The sequence below is a fragment of the Rhopalosiphum maidis genome, chromosome 2 (genome assembly GCF_003676215.2).
Source record: "Rhopalosiphum maidis isolate BTI-1 chromosome 2, ASM367621v3, whole genome shotgun sequence".
NCBI classification, from domain to species: domain Eukaryota; kingdom Metazoa; phylum Arthropoda; class Insecta; order Hemiptera; family Aphididae; genus Rhopalosiphum; species Rhopalosiphum maidis.
In genome coordinates, this window is record NC_040878.1 from 85,251,497 (window position 1) to 85,272,993 (window position 21,497).

Genomic DNA, 21,497 nt, shown 5'->3' on the forward strand with positions numbered 1-21,497 from the left:
CCTGTTGTTTTAGGTCGATTAACAAATGGTTGGCCGCGAAATCGTTAAGGCGTTTTATAATTTTTTGTACGTTATTAGTATCGTTAGTCAAACAGTGTCCAGCTAAATGAAAACTGTCTTGGCCATAAAAAATAATTAATTTTAATAAAACAATATTGGTTACGCGCGTGTACGTATACAACATAACACATAATTTTTAAGCTTATATGTGAGATCGTTCGTGTCTTCGAGTGTACAATAACGGTAATGATAATGTCTGGTCGTTATCACAGTCGTTTTACAAGCGCTCGGCGTGAGAGAAATAAAAACGGTGACGCGCAAAGCAACCCGTCCGCGGCACAGTCTTTTTGTAGAGCGCCGAGACGTCTTTTCAGTATACAGAGTGATCATTTCGGCATTCGTAACACTCATTATCGTACGATTTTAGTTCCGCGTTCTCAAACAGACTGTTTTTCTGAAGATTTTAATGAACGCCAAACATACAGGACCAGAAAAATAGTGATGGATATAACTATATACGTGAATATTTAAAATGTAGACGTTTGAAATTAAATGAATACAAAATCGTTTAAACTTTATAAATAGTTGAAAATAATTATTGTAGTTCGGCGGTAGGTATAAGTTTTTATTTACCCGTATTTCAACAAAAGAAAATTGATTCTTATTAGGGTAAAAAACACACACGACATCGTCTGCTTATATCGAAAAGTTTTCATTGACAAGAACACGTAATTATTTTTATACATTAAAAAGATAAATGAAATGGTTATTCTTTTCAAGGTAAAGAGCGAGTGCGTTTGCCGTTAAAAGAACCACGCGGTATACGCGAACACTATAACCACTACAAGTAAATCGGCGACTGTTCGTTTTCCATTTCGGAGTATTTCCCGTTATTTCCAGCTGCAGCGCGTTTAATGAACAATAGTTTTCTACTTGTTCCTAGTACTGGTGACGGTACCACTAGGTTTTTCTTGTTTTATTTACATCAGCTCGTGTGCGAATTTTACGTTTCGTGTAAATTACGTTTTTCCAACATCCACGGCGGGACGAGAGTGTACCTACCTATCCACCCACCCCCCCCCACCACGAATACCGACCGGCTGAATTTAAACCAATTGCCGCTGTAGAAATGTATTAAAATGCTTTTGTTACGTTAATTTTTTTGTGTTTCGTTTTAAAAAGTCTATGTTGCGTTACCTAATAAATAATAAAATATCAACGTATTTTACAAAACAATTTAACCGAGATTTTTCGCGGGATTCGCATGATCAGAAATAAATTCATATTTCATCTCTACGGCTCATTTTGTAACTTCAGATGTTTACCAACAACCGTTGACGAGGTATAAACCTCGACGTTTACTAATGGAAATACCAAAATATTAATATATCTAGTGTTTGCGTACGTCTCAAAAGTCGATCACAAAGAATTTATCTACATGAAAGTTTTTTGGTTTATGTTTATTGTTTGACGTTTGGAGCTCGGTTCGTTTAGTTAAGACAAACATTTTGTATTCAACATAATTAAGTGCGAAAATAACTATTATTCCTAATTGTGTACATTTAAATACTTTTATATGACTTTCACTTTAAGTTAGATCATGAAACTATACATATATCGATCGAATAAGATAAAAAAATAAATAAAAATATAGTCGAATACAAAAGAAAACAAAATATATTTATATATTACACTGTAAACATAAACATGAGTGATGTAATAATTTATTTTAAAAAATTTATTTTCATAAAATCTACATTTTTAAAAAATGTATAAACTGTTTACCACATAATATAGGTTTTTGAGCCAATAAAAGTAATTATATACCTAATAAATAATGTATAAATAAAAAACTAAATATGTTCAAATAAAATTATTGCATTTTAAAGCTATTTCTACCGTATTATTAAATAAATCGATAATTGTAAATAATTGTGTAACGTAGTACAAACTTAATTTTTTTTCTTTTGTGTAAGTTTTACATAATGTTGTTATAAAGCACATAAAAACAATTTCTATTAATTTTAAACATGTAGTTATTTTTAACTCCAATGGAATTTCATTTATTTATTCATTGAGTGACGATGGCGTTTTAAACATATTTAGACCCTTCGTTGTGTTCAATTCTTGTCTTGTTTATAATTTACAATTTTGTTATAAAAGGCAGGTTAAATTTATTTTTTAAAATAATATTATTATTATTATATTACATAGATATTAGGTATATATATATATATATATATATTTAACAATAAACTTTAATATTTTTAAAATTAAAATTTTAATTTGTTTTAAATGTTTTATATATTATGATTATACGAGTGCAATATGTTTGGTAATGATATTATACTATGTTACTAATATATGTATTTCGCAATATGTTATTACAAATTAAAAAGTTGTTCTCACCGTCTTTATACATTGTGTTGTTTTCCTTTTGTATCAATTAATTACCTTTTGGATCATTGTTTATTAAGTTAAAATATTTTAATTATTTCGTCTCAATATTCAATTATTTTGATACATTTATGATTTTCTAGAAGCCCTAGTTATATTATTAAATGTTTTCCACTTAATAGACTAATTATCCATCAGTCGTTATTTATAAACATGATCAATACGGCAATTATTGAAATAGATTTTTTTTGTTTTTTAAAAAACGTGTTTGTCGTGCATGGCAAACAGTAATATGCAACCATATCTTATAATATTCAAGTTCTTCAATAATTTGCTTGTCTACAGTAAATTATCGTTTTCATATAATTCGTGATCGTATATTTTTCGTCATTTCGAACAAATCACGTTTCGATGACTTGAAATCCGCTCCTCGATAAATTAAAATATAAATCCGTAGTCATCATTACCGATGCAGCCCGGCGAGTCCGCGTGTTGTTGCTTATAGCTCGAATTTAATTTCATACTTTCTCCCGTTCGGGATCGGCTCCGGTTCAGCTCCTATGGAATATCTGCCGCGCTTAAAATCTTCGAAACGACATTAAAACGACCGCGTTCCGATGGTTCGCGCGCGGGTGAGACGAGACAAACGCGTATTGCTGGCAATTATTATACTCGTCCGTAATAAAGCCCCGGAAATTCACTGATATATATATATATATATATATAAACGATATACTCGCGCGCGTATGATTAATGCGAGCTCAGAGTTGTCACTACAAGCTGGAACGCGCCGTGTGCGGGGGGGGGGGTGAGGCGACGGTGTGGACCGGCTGCTTTTGACGACGTTTCTGTGCCCCCGTGAAACCGGAGACCGGGATAAAGGTGAATTGTCCCACGTCCTTTTGTCGTCGGATGTACTCTACCGCCGCCGCCGCGCCACCCCACACTGCTCACCTCTTGATCTGCGCGCCGCCAAAAAACTCGGGGTATATCAAATTTTCGGCCACTTCACGCACGAATAATAAAAACTCGAGTAGAGATTAAATTGTTTTCAGACAACACGCTATATATGTGTGTGTGTGCAGCATATATACATTATACTATACACAAACCCACACACATACGAATTCGTGTATTTCGTATTAAAATGTGTGCGCACGCGCGCGCGTGTGTAGGCGTATATGCATATAATATGCATGCAGCCACGTCTCGTTTCAAAGCGCCCGAGAGCAGGGTTTCGGCGAACGAGTCGAATGATGAAAACCGGGAATCTTTGCATGTATAAAAGCGCCGGGCCGCTGAACGAGAGAAAAGTATTTTAAACTTCAGTCGTTCTCTCGGTTTATTTTTTGTCCGGTCGGCCAGTGTTATCGTGCGACTGCGAATTATGACGATACGTATTTAAACTACTAAGAACTACGCACGTCGGTAAATTCTACAGTGATATTTTTAAAGAACATATGTTCACGATTTGTGATATTATAATATCATCATCAATCTATTAAAATAATTAAAAGAGTAGTGAAATGACATATTATCGTATTATATTGTAATTTCAAGTGACCACGGTGTACGTCATTTACTTTGGATTTTTTTTTTTTTTATAATATGTCCTTATATAATAATAAGATTGCGAGACGATTATTTATACTATGCATAAAATACATTTATTTTGTGGATGAGTATGCACCTTACGCCTGTGTGTGTCTGGATTGTCAACGTAACGACTAAAGTGTTACCAAATAACTCGTTTCCTATGTGTTTTGGCCAACATTTATTTTTATAATAGTAAAGTTTACAATATATAAAATAAAAAAAAACTTGCTCAATGTTTAAATTAATGTCTTAAAATATGATATAAAATGAATTATATTATTTCATAATTATGTTGGCTTTTAAAGCCGTTATTGATGTTTGTGTGATTAAAGTATTACAAATCGGACGAAAAGTTATGCATGTATAATATTATCAACAAATATAATACTATAATGATTAATGAGCAATGACAAGTTTTGTGTGACTGCGTGACTTATCATTAGTTTGTTATGACTTATGACTCAGTTCGATTATAAATTCAACACCTGGTCTTGGATTTAAATCTATTCTTAATTGTATACATTTGTTAAAATATTATATTATATGAAACATATACACAATTATACAATAACATTAAAATGCTATATTTTATTGGTTATTTTAGTTGTGATATATTTTAACATTTTTATTATTAAATAATATATTACATTCAGTATAAGGTAAATTAATTTTGACTAATTTCGTATTATGTTTATTAGTGCAGGATTCTGTTATCAGTATAAAGTTAAAATGTTTAAATAGTTTAAATGTATACTATCTTAAATAAGTCAATTTGTTTTACAGTATTGACGGACGATCCGAATTTTGCGGAGCCTATACCAAATGTTACAGTGTCGCTGGGGAGAGACGCATCCCTTCCATGTGTAGTCAACAATCTCGGCACGTACAAGGTAAGATGCCACGTACATATTATTATTAGTAGTAGTGGTAGTAGCAGTATTATTATATAGAGAAAAGTACTTCATAAATCATTTCAGTGAAATGTATTTTCAAAAGATTTACGACCGACAATTTTGGGTTACTTACGTGTATATTATTATGTACCTCTACAGTGACCAATCAAAGGTTCTAGTATATATTAAGAATATAAATGGCTATTATATAATATTTTTATAAGTGGAATTGGAAACAAAACGTCTATTATCAAATTATATGGGTTTTTTTCGTTGTAGGAAAACAAAAAAATAAATATATTTAAATATAAATCACATAATATTATCAACGATAATAATATTTATACGGTTATAGTTGATTTGTTCAGTGAATATATTATAATACACTTTTTACACACAAAATAATGTCGGTATTATCAATTATTATGCTAAAAATGTTCAATAATAACATCATTTGATAGCAAAAATGATATTATATTTCAAGTAATTACGACTTTATTTGAACGAAAAAATTACTTTTATCATATTATAACTATTTTAATATTAATAAAACCCAGTATTTTTTTTTGGAAAATTAACACAGATCTGATGTGAATTCAAAATAGTTTTCAAATATCTATGAGGACATTATTGAAATTATAAAAAAACTAAGATTATTTAACAATTGTTGACGATCTGACAATGTCACTCGTTGTCGGTTGCTTAATGCGTCATGATATTAGTTGTACAGGCACAATTATTGTAAGACGGCGATAAATATAGGCAAAATAGGTACAGTTCAGTTAAAGGGGGCTATGCCATAGTATTATTATAATATTCGAATAAAATTTTTTTAACGGATATTATAAATAGATTTTATTATTAAACTAAACGGTGTTTGTAATAAATCTGTGATAAATAATCATACCAATGACAATTAAGATCTAAAAATAAAACGAGTTTCGAATAAATTAATTATTTTAATTCAGCCAAACGACTACTACACATCTACTTATCTTCCGAGAAAACATATCTTTATGCTCAATAACCATTGTTTGCAATGTGAACCGGATTTACAAAATAAATACACTGAATCATTCAGAACCACAGTAATTTTCATCCAGACACGTAAATCATTATATTCTTGGTATTCTTTTGAGTGTCTGATTTAGTAATATACCTAACATAATATATTTTAACTATAGCATACGAAATGTGTTGTGCTGTATAATGTATAACGTCATTCCATATGAGGCATCGTATTTTTATTTTTATATTCTTAGATATATTTTTTTATTACATTTATGACTATAACAAACATAATAATACAACAGAAAATTAAATAGAAAATTATTAGGTAATCCTAAGCCTTGATTTAGTGTGAAACAAATTTAAAAATAATAGTAAATTAGAAATAAAGTTTATTTATCGTTTTAAAATAAAAAATAAAATGTTTGAAAATTTAAATAAATTATATCTTTAAAAATATTAAAAATCACAAATTTCGAGAAATATATATTATCCATGTTTAGAAAATTGGTATAGAAAAGTTACTATAAGTTAGGTAGGTATGTGTATGCAAAGTGTTTGGCTTCTCCCACTACATAAATGCTCACTGATTGAATACGTTCATCAACACTTCCCTAATTTTACTATTTATAATTAATATATATATATATCATTCAAAAGGTCTAATATCTTCCTTACATATTCCTAAATAATAAAAATATCACATAACCTAAAGGTATGTTGTCTTAGTTAAAGTTAATCACATTTGTTTCTTCGAAAACAAGGGTGTAATTATTGACTTTATTTATATTCTATTTACACTAGTTAAACTTAATTTCCATTTCCTTTACTCTTTTATCTGTAGGTATTTTTATGTTCAAGTATACTCAACGATATACGATAGAATCAACTTTTAGTTCCGGCTGAATCATTTAAAAATAGTTTGTATTCATCCTTTTCATATTTTTTTTTTTACAGTTAATAATTCTCACAATTCTCACGCGGTCATATCCACGACTTTTTTTTTTGCTTTTATTATTTTATTATTTATCATTTATGAATGTTGTAAAGTTCCAGTTCTGGGAGTTCAGCATTAAATCGTGACAAATTAAAACGTATTTTATATTTTTATATAATAAATTTCTAAGTAATATGCAGCTAAGACAAATTTATTTAGCAGCAAACGTAAACAGCAAATACCAACATACCTTTTAACCCGATTAACAATATTATTAATTATGGTATAATTATATTCCGAAATTCAATATAATTCTTTGAATACGTCATGTTTTATTTTTTTAAAAGATTCAAAACGTAAAATTTCCAATTTAAAACTAAATGTATTATTGGGATGGCACGTATCATGTTTATATTTACCATGTATATGATCTGTATTGAGATCATGTACAGGCATATAGAGTTTCCGGATGTGTTCTTACAACAGAGTTCGACATTACCCCATATCAACCTCACTTGTGTGGTCACGTACCGGACTCGGGCTTGAATACATATGTTTTCGTTAGCTGGACAAATTGAACCGTCTTTCAAGGAAGGCCGCGTATAGATTTAAAAATCTTATTTTTTATTTTTTTTATTCGCGAGGATTTTTAGACTTTACACATATGTGATAGCTATAGTCTGAAAATCGATAGTACATACGTTATTATAAGATAACTTTAAATTTTAAATTTTTTCAAATTAATATTAATATTAAGTATCATATATTAAAAATTAGTATTTTATACGAACAATTGATTATCTTAATGCGTTGAATCATACTTCTAAAGTATATTATTATGAACTTTTTTTGTAGAGGATTTTATTAAATATAGACATATTTTAACTCATTTTACGAACACAAGAATAGGTTAGAAATCAATAGAACGTAAAAATTATTATAAGATTAATCGTTTTAAAAATCTGTTATTTTTAAATATTAATTTTAGTTTTTTTATTAAAAATTAAAGTAAATATAAAATTTGTTTTTGGAAAACTCGTATATTATATAGAGACTGGCAGTTGCTATAAATTATATTAAACAAGTAATGAGACAACATTTTTTTTTGGAAGTAAAAACTAAAATACATAATGAAAGATTTATTTGATATGTAAATAATTTTATTTGGCGTGTTACAGTTCATTTAAATTAAGTCAATACGAATTTAAATAGTTTAATTAAAGTGATACCAAAAATATAATTCACAGTTTAATTAATTAAAAAAAAAAATACAGATAGGAATCGAAAAAAAACCAATATTATGCTTATTTAACGTTATAAAATAGTAATAGCAATAATATATATTTACAGTAAAATTTGTGTCTGTATTATTATGCTATATTTTTTTAAACTATTTATTAATATAATTTACGTGCTCGTTATTGCGATTTTTTTTTCGCTTAATTTTATGTTTAACTACAATCGCATACTTCGTGAACGCGGGGTCACGGGTTCGGCAAATATACATGTTTTAACCAATTACCCAAAGCTTAACCACCGGTGCTTTAAAATTGTGCTTCTAAGTGAAGGTAAATGGCCAAGGATTATCTTTTCACATAAATCTTTCGTTACAGTTGTAATCCGAAAAAAAAAATTAAAATCCTCAAAGCAAATAATCCGACATGAAATTAAGTTTTTGGACATTTGCATCAAAACGTCAAACGAATGTTTTAATTGCATCACATATAATGTAGGACTTTAAATAGATAATTAGTATACTCTGTACCTATACTTACGCTTATTATAATTTAAGTATGCATATGAGTAATATTAGTTTTGAGCATTCTCGTGGATTAAAATCTAAAAGATAATGAAATACACGCTTTCACAAGTATTTAATTGGAAAATATTTCTAAATATTAAATTAATTAACAGTATGATTTTTAGTCGACGTTTGATGGACGTATTTCAAATCAAACATAGTACATTTTTTTGCGTTGTTTATTTTTTTAATATTATTAACAATACTTTTTTTTCTTTGAATTTGAACATTAACAATTTATCATTTTTATTTAACACGACTTGTTATTAAAATCTTAAAATACGTATTTTGATATTGTATCCGTTAATTTACTCCATAACCAAAAAGCCGGACGAGTTACACATAGCCACATAAGTACTGAATAAACTAGCATTGATTTACCTTGGTACAATGTACAATGGTACTGAATACTTTGGCACGCTCTGAAATCACATTTTTTTTTTCTATTTTACATAATGTAGTTTTAACAAGTTCGTATTCATTGTGCTCAACAATTATTATCGACCCGTTGGCTAATATTATATTTCTTCAACAAACTTATGTTTATATATTTTTTTTTTTTTTTTTTTTGAGTTGATTACAAAAAAACTATGTTCACTATTATAATATTTTTTACCTCCATTTCGTTTTAAGTACTACATCAAAATATTCATTTATGTAAATTACTCGTATGCTATGAGTATAGGTCAGTACATCTGGTACGAACTAAAATATATAAATATTATAGTAATATATAAACAATATACTATATATATCGTATTATATTTTAATATCATAAAATAACTCATATTTCATTCAACGTGGACATAAACCGAATTAAGATCACTGTGTAATGTAAATGTTTATATATATATATATATATATATTAAGATTTCAACATAATTTTATGATGGTATATCAAAATTTTCTTCGCAAAATAAAATAAAAATTTGTATCTTCGCATGACTTTTGAAAGTATAATATTATTAATCATAAAATAAACAATTAAGTAGTATTGCTTTTTATAAACCCACAAACGTGCTTACATAGTTTTTTAGCAATAGGTATACGCCACATTAACATTTAACGTGGTACATAAAATATCGTATACGCAGTGTATCTGGTGTTTATAAAATATTCTAATAGTCGCAGTACCAAGTTAAAAGAATTTATAATTTATCTTCTGAATCTCTATATCTATTTATTTATTAAAGAACTAAAGTACAACATATTATTATTTTACTTAATTATCTAATATAACGATATTTTGGATGATGATTTAGTTTATTTTTTCAATGTAAAAATGTTTACATTAGTAGATATATTTTCTGTGTTATTTTTTTCTGAAATAAATAGAATAAAAAAAAAACTATTTACTATTCTGATAAATATATTGTTGTATTTAATTTAATTTTATCGGTATTCCATAAAAGTTTTTCTAAATTAAAAAAAAATCTTTTAAATTCAGTTTTTCGTATAAAATGTAATTCTCATCGCAAATCAATTCTAAATCTCAATAGTGTAATAGTGTGAGAATACCATATAAAATTATGATTTGTATATAATGGCTCAAAAATATACACTTTATAAACAACTTTTTTTTTTTACATCAAGACAGTTGAATTTTATTTGATTACAAAATAATTAAGAAAAAACACCGAAGTTATTGTTTATTTTTTTATTATTATTATTATTATACTGCGGTGTTGTTTTTTTAGCATACTAAATGGTGTTGTCAACGTCAATTCATAATAATAGATAAATACAGATAGTGATTCCTAAACTTTTACCAAACAAAGTGAATTGATTTTAGTTTTTGCTCTCCATCGTTATAATGGAAGATATGCGCTGCGCGCAATAATTATTCGTCAAGGAGATTTATAAATATTTTATCGGTGCTAAAAGGCTCTACCATCTTTACCTACAACACCGCACTTTCTACTGTTGCTAACCTCTATCGTCCTGTCTTATTATGTGTCCCTTGCATTCACACTTCCTTTGTCTTACTCCCGTGCACATATATGCACCGTGTCTAAAGTTTACAAGTCCAGACCCCCGGAGGCGTTAGTTTAATTAAATATAGTCAGGCCAACAAGCTAGTCAGGATGCGAAGCCACTGAATAAATAAACAAGCAATTTCGGGGCGAATAGTGCTCTCTTTCCTTCTCTCACTCTTGGCCCGACGTCGGTTTAGTGCCCCCGCGGGAATCGCACCACTGCACACCTCTGCGTAGCCGCCACCGGTATAGTTGCCCACCAAAAATACAACCGACATAAACAAGTATGAAAAATGTATCAGTAACCTACGTATACTACCGTACACCATCCTGACAGATAAATGCTATAGGGTCGACCACCGTCAATATAAAACCCTCGACAAACATTTCTTATCTACTATATACTATTGTCTAATAATGTTTCTTCCCGGCTTATTTATATTTAATTATACACCTTATATAAAGCAATACGAGTTGTAACGTATACCATTTCATTTAAAGAGTTATCACCGCCTGTCAATATTAGAAAAAAAATAAACTTCTTGAAACTTAAAAGTACTGCAAGATAAAAATCACTTATTTTTTATTCATTCATAAAATTTGGTCGGGGAAAAAAGTTTACTATAATATATTTGATGTATATTTAAAAAATAAACCCATTTATAATAATCACGAAAAACCATAACGATAAAAATCGATCACATAAGATAAATTACAATGATAAATTATACACACACTGCATAAATGTACATATACGTATATTATTTTTGTTGAAATACAGTATTATAAATTATATTAATATAGGAATAAAAACATTATTACAACCTAATAACAATTTATTTGTTATCAGGTTATATGTTTACTAGTATCAAATGTGGACCTTTTTTAATAAGAAATAAAACTTTTTTTAGTAAACAGTAGCTGGAAAATCTCGATTAAAACTTTTGGTTCGAATTCTGTAATAATACATTTAACACAACTTGTATTAGTTTTCGTAAATTTTAACTTTATAAAAATATATTTAATCAACTTCTCTATTTTTATGTTTATTGTATACAATATTATTATTTATATCTTTACAGATCTTTATAAGATAGTATATGTTTAAAAATACAATTGTTATTTAATATACAGAGTAATTATATACCAAGCACGATCACAGCCTTTATTGAAATTTTGATTTGAAAATTGTATTTAAAATAATCTGTCAACATTTTTAATTTTTAAAAATGGTCCAATAATAATAGTAAAATAGTGTAAATTAATAGAGTAAACATACTTGATTTGATATTACATTTATTTTATATTTTTATGAAACTTATTTTGAATTTCAATATTCAATTTTATTGTTTTTAGTATACACATTTTGAATAACTACTAGTTCGAGTTTTGCATAAGGTTTCAAAAAAAAAAAAAAATATAAATAAAATAAAATAAAATACCTATTCTCTAAAAAATGTCTAGTAAAAAAGAAAAGGTTCTAATTTGAAAAAAAATGAAGAAAAATTTCTAAATATGGTCTTCAAGTATATTTAAATATTTCAAAAACTATAATTTGACTAAATTTATTATGTAACGAAAAATGGGGAAGAGTATACTTGATAAATTACATGTATAATATATTAGGTTTTGATTCTCCTGATTAATGTAAAATAATAAATTGGTATGAACATTTAAGTAAATATTTACATATGTTATGTATGTTATATTGATTTTAAATGAAAACTAATTAAATTTGATCCATAATTTCCAAAAAGTAATTTAACAAAAATTCTGAGTATTTATACAGTCCTCGTGAATCACAACTTTCAAATACAATTTAGCTGTAAAAAAATATATATATAAAATATATATTTGTTACGTCAAAATAGTGTATTATTTATATACCGATCGAAAAAATGATCAAGTGCAAATCACATTTCATATTATACATCAGTATAGTTTTAAAACAACGTGCTGAAGCTCAGGGTCCAATATTATTAGGCTTAATACTTTGGCATTTAATAACTAGTACCTACGTTTATATAAATATATGTATACAAATACAAAAAAATGAAAACAATTTAAAATAGTATAGCTAAAAATATTTAATTCTTATAAACAATATAATACTAACTTATGTAACTTTGTATTATGGTTTCCTTTTTAAAGCAAATAATTTCTGATTGACTTGTATTTTAATTTAATTTAATTACGAATTGCATACCGTTTTCTGGCTGTTTGTTGTATTCCCAACAAACATGTTATTGCGTTCCCAGATCGCGAATTACCACTATAGAAACCATATCAAAAGCTATTAGTTATAATGAAAATAAATTTTCCTTATTAATTATTTTACACTTGTATCGTTTGTATAGATTTATCTCATTTTTATTATGTACTTTTAATATATAGAAACATTTAATTATTATTTAGGTACAATCAAAAACTAAAATTCTAAATATTTACATACATAAATAAAACTTTTTCGTTTGACAGATATCCATTATCAATTAAATAAGGTCAATTTAAAAAGTTGTAAAAATAGCTTAACTAAAATTAAACAATTTCAAATTACGATTAAAAATATACTATTTATATTCATAAGAATATTTGTTAGTTTAATACACCAATATTGTTTAAATCAAATACACATTATGTTGTTTAATCGTCAATTCTTTTTTTAGCAATGTCAATATTAAATTATCATTTTATTTTATCAACCAATTTTTATTTTGAATAAATACCGCAATAAAAAAAAAAACATGTTTTATATCGTATATTTATAGCGATGAATAAAATTAATAAAATTTAGATTTTAATTAAAAAATCAATTTTTTTTCCACTCCACGTCCTTGTTTTATAAATATAATATTAGTTTGCTTTAGGAGACGACCATAATTATTGTTCAAATAAGACCCTGATTAAAAACGCACGACAATATATGGCAATCCATTGCACAAAGAACAACTCTAAATTGGACCATCGGGACCCGCGCTGGTTCAATACGTAAAATAGATGGTGTGTGCGGAGATTTAATAGAAATATTTTAATATCATGTGTATTCATCTTAACGCAATTCACAAAAGCAAGTTAAAAACGTAAATAAAACGTTAATACTATTTTGTGATTGTTATCGTAATATTTACATATTATGACGTATTTCATTAGTTACTGTTTTTATAGTCATTCATTATGTGCATTGTTCATATAAATGTATATAATTATTATAAATAATAATAACCATAGAATTATAAGCAGATAAATAACTTGATTTTAAATCATGTGAATGTTTTTGTGGATGTCTGTTCATATTTGTACTGCAAACATTACAAAAGAAGCCGTGATACTGTTAAAATGTACCTAATTAATTAGGATATTATAAAATGTATGACTCGGTTATAAATCACACATTTTACAAGATGAAGATCATTAACTTTTGTAAACCTACAATGTACAATGTGCTTGTAAATGTAATTACAAATTTATAACCTCCACGTGTGACCTAATTATCTAATCCATATTAGCTTTTAAGTATAAGGCATATCACTAAATATCAATTTGATTGTAAACTATTCATATTTGAATTATGTGTTTTAGTGTAAATTATTTTTTATCATAATGAGTGTATTAGAATAATAGGAAAAAACTAAATGTTTTTAGTTTTTAAGTCATTATTTATTTTATTTTTTTTATAATGAATTATATTTTGGATTGAGATTATCAAAATTACTCATTATTTTTAGAAAATAAAAACACTCTGCACTGAAAACAAAAACTGATCGGTATAAGTAATTTAACAAGGACTTTGTTTCTGCTTGTTTGATAAATTAATTTATTCCTTAAAACTCTGAACAATTATTTTGTTGATAAATAAACATAATAATTTGATTTAGACAAATTTAATGTGTTTTTTTCTAATTTATTTTAAAATATCTTTAAAAGCTTAAAAATATTTGTTTGGTATAAGTACTTGTATTTCATATACGATTGCTTGAATATATAAACATAAAAAGTATACAATTCTGTAAAATGCTATACAATATAAAGTATGTAAAAGATTAATTTTTCAAAATATAACTATTGTTAGTAGCTACAAGTGTTATGAATATAAAAATTATTCAGGTATAATTATGATTTTTCTAATTTCCATGACCACTTATCAGTTGTTACGGTTATTGCATGACTCACATAATTTAGTTACGTATACATGTACAAAAATATTATACACCCCTTGTACACATCCATTATTATTATTATAATCATAACATTTTTATACTTCAGAATGAAAGAGATTCAACAAAAATTCAACTATTTCGATACTAATAATAGATTATATAATTAGAGGGAAAATAAACTTTACAATAGCGGTCAAAAATTGAAAATATCATTTATATTTGTATACTTAATTTTTTTTTATAAAATAAAATATCCTCTCGGTGAAAAATAAACTCATCAATATTTATCTAGGGAGGGCACTTTTTTTTTTAGTCTCTAATGCCGAATGAGCTTAACAATTTTTATTCATAATGTGATGTCTGGGAACATGGTTCCCAGAGGTTATTTTCCTGAAATTCAGCGGTTAATATTTCAAAGTGCGGTGGTTTGAACGCTATAATTTGTGCTTAACCTAATGTTACTATTGTGACAACCACAGAAAATACCACAAGAAATTAAAATATATTTTTGTTATACTATTGACCATGTTTATACATGATGATACAGATATACAGAATAACCTTTAAATTACAATTTTTATTTATAAAGAACTAAATGAAGAATACAGTAAAGAAAACTACATGTCTTAAAAAGCCACAAAAAAAACCTTAAGTAAAATAAACGTCGTAAAGCATACAACCACAGCTTTTATGTCTTTAATATTTTGATACTTTTAAAAGTCCACTTTTAATTGAGATAAAATCTCGGTTAGCTATATTAGATAATAATATAATAATGTAGGTTAACTATTTGCATATTCGAATTGTACAATGTTGTTGGTATACGTACATAATACAGAAAAGTTCTATAAAAAGAGTACGCGCAATTTAATTTGCATATTTACGAATGATTGAACGTTATGCATTTTTTAGTTTTAATATTTTTTCATCAAATTAATAATAAATGTAAAAATTGGCACAGCACAGTGAAAAAAAAAACATTAGTGTTTTTAATATTTATTGACTCTATAACAAAATTCACAAATAAATTGTTATGCACAAGATATTATCTTGTATAAATTAGTTTTTTAAAATATTAATACAATTCCATCTGAAGCCCGAATAATAGGTATTGATCATACAATTTATAACTGTACAATTGTACAGATATAGTAATTGTTTGATCATAAATACCAGTCGATATATTTTTATATTAGAAGTATTTTTGACAATGATTCAATTTTAACGGGTTAAGCGCCAAGCCAAAAAATTGAGTTTTGAATATAGCGCCATGTAGGGTCTATTGACCCGTCGATGTGAATTGTAAATCGATCACGTAGGGTCTCCAAAACCTACATGTTTTCTTATGGAATTCAAACAGAGCGTGGCCTGTAGGGCAAGCTTGTAAAACGGTTCATCGAAGTACCCGGGAGTTTAAATTATATGGCCAAATGTATAAATAGAATATGTTTGGAAAATTTCTATCGTTATTGATTTTTAATTGTACGATTAATTCGTCAGTTTTAATAATAATAATAATCATTAATCATTATCTTTATTACTGTGATATAATATGTGGTAAACCTATTGTAATATTACGGTACAACACAGTATAAAGGATCTAATGACCCTACACTTGTCATTGACGCCACGTAGGGTTCTAAGATCCATCAAATTTTTTATGTGTGCATTCAATTCAGGTAAAAATGTTAATCAATAGTTAATATGTGATCAAAAGTGATGATTGTCTTTCTTTTCGGTGAAATGTAAAAAATTATTTTGACAAACCTACTGAATTTGATGAGAATCGTTTTGACAAGTCCAATGACCCTACGTGGCGCTTAACCTGTTAATAATCATAAACATTTTTACAACAGTGTATATCGGGAAAATAAAAAAATAATAATAATAATATTTCTTATAGTTTAGAGTAAATTATTATACTCTTTCGTGCAAAAAAAAAATAACCTCATATAATTTTTAGTGATTAGATATTTAAAAAAAAATAATAAAAAAACGATACTATAGTATTAAAAATGGTAAGTCTAGAAATTTTTTAACCTACTGATTTGTAGCGGAATCACAAATCACACACAATAACAAATAACGATAAGTTTCAAGGTTTTTTTTTTCTATTAATTTTGTTTATTTTGATATACGATGTACACTTGATAAAACGGCAGTAAACAAACAACAAACTCAATAATGAATAGATTACAAATCGTTTATCAACAAATATTTAGTACTTATCTTATTTATTTTGATGGATTTTTCGTCAGACGCAATTTACAAACAAACGAAAAAGAACACGGACCGCATCTAACACCATAATATTGTGCGATTGCGTTTGATCGGGACGCAACATATTATCTACCATATATTTAGTGACTTAATAATTTTGGAGAAGTATTAATAATAATAAAAATTATAATAAATACAATATAATATATTAATGTATTAACAATTTAACATATTATTATATAAATATAATGTTAATTCGATTTAATAAAAAAAATTACCGTCAGCCGAGGATCGAACTGCAAACATTTTTTTGATATCTATTGCTTAAAACTAATACAAATATTTAAATAAACATTAAAATTTTTCTATAATATACTGATAAAAAATTAATACGAAATTTTCTTCTAATCAAACTAGCTGACGTCAGACGTTTAAGTGGTTGAACTATTTTTATGAATATTTAAATACCATTAAAGGAGATTCTTTCTCGTGGTTACGAATAAAATAAACGAATTATGTATAACAATGTGTCAATAATATACTGAAGAAAACCACGGGTCTAATAGGCGTTATACGATAATAAACAATGTGTATAATAAGTTTTTTCTCTTCGGGAGCATGTTTTACTCGAGGGTTCGAAATTAGCGTTCTATTTTTCTTCCTCCTCCCATATAGCATGCCTGTGGTCGATCAGTGACGCCAAATTTTTTCACAGCATCTATTTCTTTGCGTCAAACAGATAACAGCAGTCCTTAATACGAATTCAAAATAACAGTTAAAAAAAAATATGATAGGGTGAAGATTTCATGTCTCCAGAACTATATAGATGCGATTGCAGGTACATTTATTTATTTTTTTTATTTAAATACTTGCATTTAATGCTTATAAGAGAAGTAAACTAAAGTTTTGATGTTAGGTGAAACATAATAATTACCGTCAATAATTATAAGGTACCTATTGAATAGTTAAAGAGCGATAATTAAGTACTTATAAATGTACTTACTTAAAGTGTATTTAAAGTTTGTATTGGGGGTGTCTAGTGGTACTGGGATACACCGCAAAATGTTTGTCCACCACTCCACTCATCCAAACATTAAACTAACATAAATAATTAATAACTAAGTAAGTAACTTGTCGTTAAAAATTTGATTTAACGTGTTTAAATTATAAAAATATTCTGGTTCAGAATATACAATTAAAATAGTAGGTATGCCGTTATTGAATGAAGTAAAAACTTAAAAATTAATACGATAATGATAGTAAAAACATTTTATATTTTTTCTAAAAAACGTCGTTTTTTTTTACTTTAAATAATTTAATAAAATATTTTCTAAAGCCTTACTAAAAAATGACTGACTACATAATCACCTTCTTTATATATATATATATATATATATATGTTATTGCTTTTTATAAACTGAGTAAATATTTGATATTGTTATTTTTGGGTATTTATAGGTACCTAGTTAGTAGCCTCGATGTAATTTAAGTATTTAACCCTATGTCACACGAATTAGGTAAATATTATATAATAAAAAACTTTATTTAATTATTGGCTATATGATTCAATTAATTTGTGTTTAAAACAATCAAACTACAATATATATTTTTAGTGTGCATGATATGTATATGATAACTTTTATTACACTTTATTTTATCTACTACTATTTGTATAGAACTGTAGAACCAGTAGATAAATATGATATATTATACGAAATAGTTATTGTTACTATCATTACGATTTTACGATTTATCCTACTCACTATATACAAATCAGACGATCGATTTTTTCTTAATAATAATATAATGTGAATTATTATTTTTTACTCTGTTATTTATTTTATTATTATTTTTTTAATAAATCATACGAATTATGTTCATATATTTACGATTATAAAAACTTTGTTATTATTATTATTAGGTACTATACTATTATGAAAAAACTTTTTTATTTTAAAATTTCCCATTTTGTTCATTCCAAAACATTGAGCATAACAACGAAAATAAAACAACACATATATTATAATATGACAGATGTTGGTCGAATTGAATTAGATCATATCATTATTATTATTTTGAACTCCGTTGACATTCACGTCAAGGGGCGTTGATAAAATATTTTGTTTCAGCATTTATTTCCCAAATCCAAATAATTTTTAATTCCCATTATTTATACTCGAATCATGATCAGGATCTTATTAGGCCCGCAATAAGTATGAAGCATTAACGTCATAGTCGATTTCAAGCACGTAATACTACATCGTGACACCCTTTAGATTAATGTTACAACTTTGTCAAGGACTTACTATATATAGTTAAAATAGATTTTAATAATGGCGATACGACGAGGAGTTAAGACGGGGTTGACAGATTCCTTTCGAGCGATAGATTCTAGAAACATCAATAAACCAGTGTCGTCGCGCGCGTATTTCATTCTCTCCTGTCCGCGACAAAAACGATATTATCGACTACACAATATTATATTATAAATCCGCTTGCCCCGCGTCAGAGGCATCGGATCGATTAGCCGCGGGTCAATGTTACTCGACACTACAACAGGTGTCCGAGCCTAAAGCCGCTGATAATGTGATATCGTTATGCGGCGAGCTGCTCAAGTGGACACGTGCCGCCGTTGAGGTTTGGTGGAGGGGGTGGAGAGGGTTATTATACCGTTTTGGAAACGGCGCACGCCGCGAACGGTCGTATAGCCGATGGCCGCGGCGGCGGATCGCGAAACGTTTCGGAAGCGCGACGGTAATGACCGGAAATATTCCCCGTGAAACTCATCCGCGAGCGCGGCGCCTCCGCTTTTTGCCGGTCCCCGTTATTATCCGGTCCGGATAAGTTAAGTGGGATCTATCTCGGCACAGCCTTCCAGCGCGCTTCCGCCCTCTCTCGCGCGCGCCCGGTCGTTATACGAACTTAAGCAAGATAAAACACATCTTAGCGGGCGGCGGTTTAGCCTATATTATTATTGTACTAACGTTGTTATAGTAGTATTAACTAGTATTAGTAGTAGTAGTAGTAGTAGTAGTAGTAGTATTCGTTCGTTGGTTCGTTGTTGTTGACGGTAGTTGTAATTACGACGTGCTCTCCACCACTCCTGACATCCTTCTCCAGCCGTCGGCGCCCTTGGTTTCCGTCCTCCACCGTGCGTAGCGTAAACAAACGGGGGGGGGCGGGAGTGAAAAGCGCGTTCTGCGTTTCCGGTAACAACGTTTTCGTTTTCGTACCCGCCGCCGCTCTAAACACGTCGTATTATTATTTATTTATTACTCTGACGCCGTCAGCTCGTTAATATTAATTAACGACCGCGTCTCGTTCATTAGCCTGCAACGGTTATTGCAATCTGCACCGGTGGTGGCCGAAGAGCTTCCGAAATATTTCCGAGAGTGCAGTTTTCGTTCGATGGTCCCCCTCCGGCCTTACCGCGAATATGATTATCTTATGGTTTCATTGCCTGCAGGCATTTAGACCGCCGCGCGCCGCGGGTCGGCTGTAACAGGACGTTTTCAGTCATAACGACAAAAAGAAAAGAAAATCTCCGATTACGGTAACATTCTACCACGACCGCGGTCGTAATAATAACGATACATTATTTACTGCTGTATAGCCTGACGCTATATACGTAGGTTTTAGAATGCACACAAACATTGTAAGTGAAGGTTAGGTTTGCCTTTGCACACCATTTCACTCGTCGATTATATTATGATAATATTAATTATACGATAGCCGCTAGATTACCAAATACCAAGCCACACATCGTTACGTCAAAAACTGGTTGCCTTTTTTTCAGACTATGGAATATATACAAATGTAGTAATATATGAATTAATTTACATTTATATGGGAGTTTATTTTATGTAAGTGGAAACTACTCAACTGATTAGTATCAGATTTTGTTTCAGATATTTCTTGAAATTCGGGAAGTGTGCATAGTTCCGTTTTTTAACCCTATTGGTTATCATAGCTAAAGTGGATCACAGATTGATTTCACTTATGTTTGTGTAAAATTGAATATTGTTTTTTTTTTTTTTAATATATAGAATTGTATTGAAATTGGTTACAGAAATAATAAAAACTTTTACATAATTTATATTTTATATTATGATATATATTATATTAAATATACAAATGTATGATTGTATAGCTCATATTATACTGAACAACTATTCGATCAATTTTGACGAAAATTTCAAATTGTTCTAAGAGATACAAGGAAAGTTCAAAAAGTAGTTACAACCACGTTTGAAAATATACCAAATATTATATCCGATCCACTGCAGGTGAATTGCCTATTTCGGTCGAATTGGTTCACAAAGCAAAGTACACAGACGCCAATTTGGCCCGTCGCTCATGAACTGAAGTACACTAAAACCGAGATACACTATACAGTATATACTATATATATATTATACTTCGATGTTCGTATGTATATATTATATTAATATGCGTATTAATCAAAAATAAAATGGTAAAATTGTCTTTTAATAGACAATTGAATACATTTTA

General features: G+C 28.2%; 1 protein-coding gene across 3 annotated transcripts in view; it reads left to right on the top strand.

Moving 5' to 3' along the window:
* LOC113552270 (lachesin) overlaps nt 1–21,497 on the top strand; it is a 114,388-nt gene that overhangs the window by 48,473 nt on the left and 44,418 nt on the right. For all 3 annotated transcript variants that reach the window (XM_026955062.1, XM_026955064.1, XM_026955063.1), the window contains exon 2: nt 4,777–4,883. In XM_026955062.1, coding sequence (XP_026810863.1) covers nt 4,777–4,883 — 107 coding nt within the window. The remainder of the gene's footprint in view (nt 1–4,776; nt 4,884–21,497) is intronic.